Source organism: Ailuropoda melanoleuca, chromosome 1, assembly GCF_002007445.2.
Source record: "Ailuropoda melanoleuca isolate Jingjing chromosome 1, ASM200744v2, whole genome shotgun sequence".
NCBI lineage: Eukaryota > Metazoa > Chordata > Mammalia > Carnivora > Ursidae > Ailuropoda > Ailuropoda melanoleuca.
This window is the reverse complement of record NC_048218.1, coordinates 4121843-4129928: the sequence shown is the minus strand read 5'-3', so window position 1 is coordinate 4129928 and position 8086 is coordinate 4121843. Positions and strand designations below refer to the sequence as shown.

Genomic DNA, 8086 nt, shown 5'->3' with positions numbered 1-8086 from the left:
CGGGGGCGCCTGGGTGGCACAGCGGTTAAGCGTCTGCCTTCGGCTCAGGGCGTGATCCCGGCGTTATGGGATCGAGCCCCACATCAGGCTCCTCTGCTGTGAGCCTGCTTCTTCCTCTCCCACTCCCCCTGCTTGTGTTCTGTCTCTCGCTGGCTGTCTCTATCTCTGTCAAATAAATAAATTAAAAAAAATCTTAAAAAAAAAATCCATGCAGTTCAAACTCATGTTGTTCAAGGGTCAATTGTACTGTATTATCTCACTTGTATGTGGAATCAAAATAATAACAATAATAATAATAATATTTCCAGAGGTGGGGGCAGGGGGTAGGTGAAATGGGTGAAGGTGGTCAAAAGTTACGAACTTCCAGTTATAAGACAAATGAGTTGGGGAATGTAATGTACAGCATTTCTACAAAAGAAAAACACCAAGTTAATATGTTTAAAGAAATAAAGCACAGAACTATAAATATGAGAACAGAGTGAGTATTTATTAAAATAGAAGAAACAGACTTGAGGGAAATAAAGAAAACTTCTAGAAATAAAAAAATCAAGTAATAAAAATTAAAAATTTAGTGGAAACGTTAAACAGAATATTAGACACAGCAGAAGAGAGAATTAGAGAAATCAGAAGGCAGATCCAAAGAAAATAATCCCAAATGCAGCAAAAAGAGTTTAAAAAGCAGCAAATATATAAGAGAAGTTAAGAGATGTGCTAAATGATTAGGGGGGACATGTGTGGTAAATTCATAAATAAAAGCATGGGAATTATAAATGTTAAATTTAGAATAACAGTTACATTCAGGATGGACTAAAGCATTCAGTCATGTGGGGGATTGAGTCATGTGGGAGATGTCTCAGAGGGGTTCAAATAAATAACTAAGTAAAATAACTAAAATTAATATGTTAAATAATCAAGGGTAAAATGTGACTACATATATGAACAGATGGAGAATTTCAGCAGAGAGATGGGCACTGTATGAAAGGGTCAAAAAGATTATGTAAAAATCAAAATACAATATCAAAAATAAATTCCTTCAATGGACTAATCAGTAGACTTGACACCGCCAAGTGTGTAATCATTAAATTTAAAGATAAGTAAATAGACACAGCCCATATTAAAACCCAAGGAGAAAAACAGTAGGGGGGAAAACAAGAATAAAACGTCAAGGAGCTCTAGGACAATATTAAATCATCACTAATGCATGTAATTAAGATCCCAGAAAAACAGAAGAAAGAGAATAAGGCAGAAGAAATATTTAATTTCTTAAAATTTATCATTAACTTTCTAAAAATAATGGAAGACCTAAAATCATAGGTCCAAGAAGCTCAGAGCATCTCGAGTAGGATAAATCAGCTCTCCACTCCTACAAAAAATAATGACCTGGACACATAATTAAAGTCTGACTATAAAACCAAAAGAGAAGAGGAAATCTTGAAGACATCTGCATGAAAAAGACATGCTTCATACAGAATGAAGATGAGAATCTCTTCATAGTCTAATTAGAAAGCATACAATTCAAAAGACAATGGAAAGACATCTTTAAAATACTAAAACAAAAATCTGTCAACCCTATGAAACTTTTAGGAAAGCATCTTTAAAAATTAAAGTGAAATAGGGGCGCCTGGGTGGCTCAGTCGTTAAGCGTCTGCCTTCGGCTCAGGGAGTGATCCCAGCGTTCTGGGATCAAGCCCCACATCAGGCTCCTCTGCTGGAAGCCTGCTTCTTCCTCTCCCACTCCCCCTGCTTGTGCTCCCTCTCTCGCTGGTTGTCTCTGTCTCTGTCAAATAAATAAATAAATAAATAAATAAATAAATAAATCTTTAAAAAAATTAAAGTGAAATAAACACTTGTTCAGATAAACAAAATCGAAGAGAGATTAACCACAGACACCCACTACCAGAAATATTAAGAAAATTTCTTCAAGCCAGTGATTGGGAGAGCAGAGAGAAACCTGATGTACACAAGGGGAAAAAGCTGCTCTAGAAATGATTCTAGAGAGAAGCTAAATATAAAAAGCTTTACAAGATAATCTACTGTCTAGAGCAGACACTGTCACAACGCACTGGGGGTCTTCACACGTGTAGAAGTAAAGGAGACACCACCTCCCCAGACGATGTGATACAGAAATAAACTGCTGTGGAGTCCCAACACTACAAACGACCAGCATAATATCATTTGGAGGTATATTGTGTTCTATTAAAGGTGTAAATTACAAATTCTTGACCAATCCACTTTGAAAAGATGTGTAACTGATGAGGACAAAAGTAGAGATGAAATGGGATAATTAAAAATACTAAACCTGGGGACGCCTGGGTCATTCAGTCATTAAGTGTCTGCCTTCGGCTCAGGTCATGATCCCAGGGTCCTGGGATTAAGCCCTGCATTGAGCTCCCTGCTCAGCTGGAAGCCTGCTTCTCCCTCTCCCACTCCGCCTGCTTGGGTTCCCTCTCTTACTATGTCTCTCTCTGTCAAATAAATAAAAAAATCTTAAAAAAACAAAAACAAAAAAACTAAACCTGAAAAGAAGAAAAAGAGAAAAAAGAACAGATGGCAGAAATAGAACACAACCAGCAAGATGGTACTTTACATTTAAGTGTATAACAACTTCCATTAAATGTAAAAGGTCTAAACATCAAAATAAAAAGACAGAGATTTTTAAATTGGATAAAAAAGCAAGACCAACTATCTGCTATCTACCAGAAATCCCACTTTAAATATAAAACCACAGTTAATTATTTCATATATGTATATGTTTCTATATATGCTTACATATATAAGCGTCATGTGTATACTTATGTATACATATATAATATATACTTAAACATACATAATCAAATAAATACATTGTTGGTATTATCATTTTGAACAAACCATTGTACCAATCAAAAATAAGAAAAATAGAAGTTGTTATTTTATCTCCTCTTATTCCTTCTTCACTGTGCTCCCTTACTTTATATAGACCAAAGTTTCTGACCTATATTACTTTCCTTTTCTCTAAAGACCTTCTTGCAAAGGAGGTTTACTGGCAAAAATTTCCCTCAATACTTATTTGTCTCAGAAAGTCTTCATTTTCCCTTCACTTTTGAAGGATAATTTTGCAGGGTACAGGATTCTTGGGTGACAGGTTTTTCCCTCTCAACACTTGAAATATTTTGCTCTCCTCTCTCCTTGCTCATGTGGCTTCTGAGGAGAAGCTGGTGTAATTCTTGTCTGTGGGCCTGTGTAGGTAAGGTTTTTTTTTCCTTTGGCTTCATCGAGGATTTTTTTCTTTATCTCTGATTTTCTGCAGTTTGGAAATGATGCTCCCAGGTATACTTGATTTTTGTACTTATGCTGTTTGATGTTCTCTGAGCTTCCTGGGTCTGTGGCTTGGTGTCTGACAATAGTTAAGGGGATTCTCAGTCATTATTGCTTCAAGTTTGTCTTCTGCTGCTTTCTCTCTCACTTCTCCTCTGCTGTTCCCACTTCACAAATTTATACCTTCCATGTCGTCCCATCGTCCTTGGGCATTCTGTTCTGGTTTTTCCTCTTTGTTCCCTTTGCGTTGCAGTTTTGCAGGGTTTTGTTGATATGTCCTCCAGCTCAGAGATGCTTTCTCAGCCGTGTCCAGTCCACTAGGAAGCCCATCACAGGCGTTCTTCATTTCTGTTGCAATGTTTTTGTCTCGAGTGTTTCTTTCTGATTCTTTCTTAGGATTTCCATCTCTCTGCTTACGTTTCTCCATCTGTTCTCGCATGCTGTCTGCTTTACCCATCAGAGCCCCTAGCATGTTCATCAGAGTTGTTCTGAATTTCCAGTCTGGAAACTCCGGCCTGTCAGTCATGTCCGGTTCTGTCATGTGCTCTGTCTGCAGATTGCTCTTTAGCCTTTGCCTTGTGACTGTTTCCTCGACAGCCAGACATGCTGCCCTGGGTAGAGGGAACTGCCGTAAATAACCTTTGGTACTTGGTGGTGAGGTGTTGGCGGGGAGGGACACATTCTGTAGTCCTGTGATCAGGGCTCAGGCTTCCAGCGAGCCTGTGCCTCTTTTCAAGAGTTTCTCAGTCCTCCCCCCTTCCATGAGACAGGATGGCTAGAGGGGCTGAGTTAGGTATTTTCCTTTCCATGGGTCAGTCAGGCTGATAAATCCCTCAGCGGTTAAGTTCTGGTTAATAGTTTTTCCTGAGTGAGCCTCATTAAGAATGCTCTGCCAAATTTCAAGATGATTCCTTTATCCCCTCACCCCGCCAGAGGCGTGAGGGGATCTTCCTCCATCACCAAGAGTTCTAGGAGGTGTAAACCTCACAACAGTGCAGGAGCCTCCCATGACTGGGTCCCCTGAAGTTTTTAATCTCCCAGCCTTGTCTACACTGAGCCTCCAGCAAGTTGTGAATTACAGTCTGGGTTTCCCTGCCCTGGACCCGGCCCCAGCAAATTATGATTCTCTGTATTTGCCTGTGGGTGCCTCCATTTTGGGGGGGGGGAGCAGTGGTTTGCCCTGTGACCTCACTTCTCTTACAAATCTAAGAAGAACCATTGATTTTTCAACTTGTTCTGCTATTTACCTGTTGTTAGGACAGAGTGGTGACTTCCAGCTTCTCCCGTGCTGGACCAGACTACCACGACTCAGAGAACAGCCCCCACGAAGTGGTGCTACACGGTCAGGTAGACAAAACTACATGGCCAGCTGTGGCTAGCCCGTCTCTATCGCCCGCACAGAGGGTGCATGAGTGCTGGAGCCAGGGGGTGGGGAAAGGAGGCTATGCTCTTCACTGAGGCCGATCTAGCTGCCTGCTGCGGCTGGGGACCCAGCCCTCCAGCAGCAGAAGCCTGTTGAAGGTCAGTTTGGAGGTGAATCTCATGAGGAGGATGTAACCCCCTCCAGAACCTCAGACGCTCTTCATCAGTGGCCTTTATATGGTACTGAGTCCATAACAGGTAGAAAACACGAGTCTGGAAACCAAGGGCTGGAAACTAGGAGGGTCCCTACTTACCATTTCACCCAGTGATCCACTTGGGGAATTTGTGTGCGCTGACCCCCACCGCTGTGAGCTCTGCGGTTTTAGAGGTCCTGGTTCCTGAAGGACGACTGTTCCCAAAGGGGACACAACAGGAATCCCACTGAAGTAAGGATTAATTTTCCACTGTTTATAAGTCGGTGTTTCAAGCTCATATAAATGCTCACAGTATATACATTACATAAATAGGATAGATATGTGTCTATCCACACGCTGAGCTCTGTAAGGTGCTTATCCTTCATCATTTTCCTCCTCTGGGTAAAACATCAAGGACTTCTTCCACGCCTGCACACAGATCCACCCTGTTCTTTTTAGCGCCTGTGTAGTATTTCCTCATACAAAGATGTTAAAATAACATTGTTCCCCTATTAATGGTATTCATCTTGTCTCTTTTGTTGTTACTGTTGCTATCACAAACAATGCGATTGTGAACATGTGTATCTTTGTGCAAGCCCTTCTGTTGGGCTGATTCCTGGGAGAAATATCCACTTTTTAAAGGAAGAGTCAGTGGGCTCTGAAAGACTGGCTGTCCAAGGCTGTAGTCAGCGCACAGCAGAACAGAGGTGTCTACAACCAGCCCTGGTCCCCGGGGCAACCTCCCCCACTGCCCCCTGCTCAGGGGACTCTTGGAGAAAATGAAGGAATTGACTATAGAAGCCTCCAGAGGGGACCGCAGTAGCATCCTGCCCCGCTGACAGCCGCTGCAAACATCTGACCATTTGAAACCTGCAGTCACTGAACCTGGGCACCGCGAGCCTCCCCTTGGCTGAGTAACACTTCTTACATTGATATCCACTAAACACATGGAGCCCATGAACTCCCGCACGCGGCGCTGGGGCAGTCCCGCCATAAGGAGGTGAGGCTGCCGATGAGACAGACGGCGGGTGGGCCAGCAGAGGGCCCCCAGGGAGCACCGTTGGTAACACACACCAGCCGCACCCAGGAGCTTCAAGATCCATTCCACCAACGCAGGGCTCCGGAGGCGAGAAGACAACGCTGCCTCTTGAGTGAGTGGCCCCGAGAGAGACTCCTCTGTCTTGTCCCTTTCCAGCGGGCGGTGGGGCTGACCTGGAATAAGGCTTCCCTTCTGGCATTGCCTCCAGCCTGTTTTGTGCATCTCTGGTGAAGGAGGGGCTGCCTGGCAACCAGAGAAGGGCAATGACGTCCTGGGACTATTCTGTCCCACTCCCAGGACACTTGACCCTAGTTGATTATTAGCACACAGACTGCGGAGGCGACAGCCCGCCTTAAAGGAAAATGAGTTCTATAAAGTCACCGAGGGGCAGAAAGGGGGTTTTGGGAAAATCTTGGCCCCAGAGCAGGTGCCAGATTTTTCAGTTCTCAGAAAGAACCTTTCTTCCTAAACCGGCAGGATTCCTTGGGCAAGCAGACAATAGGTGCTAAGAAAACTCTTTGAAATATGATCCATTCCATTTACTTTCTAATCTGTAAAGCAGAAACGCAAACCAGAGATTTCCTGGCCTGCCTCGCCTGACATTTATAGCCTTTATGCTTTGCAAGTATATTGAGCAATTACAAAACAAGAAGGTATAGGCAACTATCTCACAGCCCTCACCGGCGTTCTGCATCTTTTCTGTAAGAACGTGTTAATAATTTACGTCTTAACTAAGAGTTACTGTTGACGCGGGGTGGGGGGGGCACTTTTCAGAGAGCCACTTCGATCACCAGGCAAATAATCCTAGATAAGCATTTGCTTACCCCGAGACTCAAGTATCTTAGAAACTTCTAGGTATGCTCTTGGGAAAGATAGTCTGGCTGCTCCCCTCCCACAGTAAACAGGCACCAACCCCCCCCCCAAACAAACAAACAACAAAAAACAAAGAAAGAGAAACCCCATTTGTTCACACAAAGGAGACGGGGTGCTTTCAAAAAGCTCATAGCCCCAGACTCAAGAGAGGGCAAGCGTTATCTTTGCTCAGTACTGCACAGCAAGCTGTGGGGATTCCTGCAGGTCAAAATCCCTATAAAAAGGAAAGGGAAAGAAGTCATTCCACATTCCCACTCCCTAGAGAACCACGGTTCAGACTTTGGTACGTTAAAAAAAAATATTTCTCTGTATTGTGTGTCGTGTGTACTGCGGTGGGAGGGAGTTTGCTTGTGTTTCTTACAAAGTTCTTTTTATTTTTTTACTTTTTAAATTTATTTGACAGAGAGAGAGCAAGACAAGCAGGGGGAGCGGCAGGCAGAGGGAGAAGCAGGCTCCCCGCTGAGCAGGGAACACGACCCTGCTTGATCCCAGGACCCTGGGACCATGACCTGAGTTTAACACAGATGCTTAAATGACTGAACCACCCAGGCGCCCCTCTTACAAAGTTCTGGTCATGCTGTTGGTCTAAATTGGTTTCCCGCTTTTTTTTCTGTAAGCCTTGTTTAGGATACAGATCTACGAGTAAAAGGGATCCCTATGCTGGGGGTCATCCCCCAAGTATGGGTTGTCCATATTGTTTGCACAATTAAAATAATCTGCTGTATTGAAATAGGGAGGAAGCCTAAAACATGATGAACGAAGACAGACCCAGGCTTCGGTGGTGGGACGTCTCTCCAGCACAGCAAAAACCCCGTGGAGAATGGTTTGACCTTGGGGTCAGATCTCCGTTCACAACGGAGGCTGGTGTTTCTAATCATTTCTGGGATGTTCTAAGAGGATCAGAAGGTGGGATTTTTTTTAAATTTTTTTTTAAAGATTTTATTTATTTATTTGACAGAGAGAGAGAGACAGCCAGCAAGAGAGGGAACACCAGCAGGGGGAGTGGGCGAGGAAGAAGCAGGCTCAGCAGAGGTGTGATTTTTGACCAGAAGGTGTGATTTTTAACCTTTGCAGGCAAATGGCTGAAACCCCAGGGACAGACTGGGATTCCCAAAGCAGCTCATAGGGCTTCCTTGTTTCCCTTTCTGGTGAGATCCTGGCCTTGCCTTCATGCTGCTTCTTGGAGCTGGCAACAAGGAGCTCATGACCAAGCCCTGGGGCCGCGACAGGCTGTGCCCCAAGCCGACAAAGAGTGAGTTGCAAGCCCCCTTACCATGTGCCCTCGGCCTGCTGGGCTGCCAGGGCTTCCGTCTCAGAGCTC

The 8086-nt window shown here is 43.9% G+C and overlaps 1 protein-coding gene across 1 annotated transcript in view; it reads left to right on the top strand.

The window, feature by feature from the left end:
* The window catches only part of LOC117801012 (keratin-associated protein 10-12-like), a 7223-nt gene extending 3358 nt beyond the window's left edge, over window positions 1-3865 (top strand). Inside the window, exon 2 of the mRNA XM_034653924.1 lies at window positions 3854-3865. Within this exon, the coding sequence (XP_034509815.1) occupies window positions 3854-3865 (12 nt within the window). The remainder of the gene's footprint in view (window positions 1-3853) is intronic.
* The last annotated feature ends 4221 nt before the right edge of the window (window positions 3866-8086 follow it).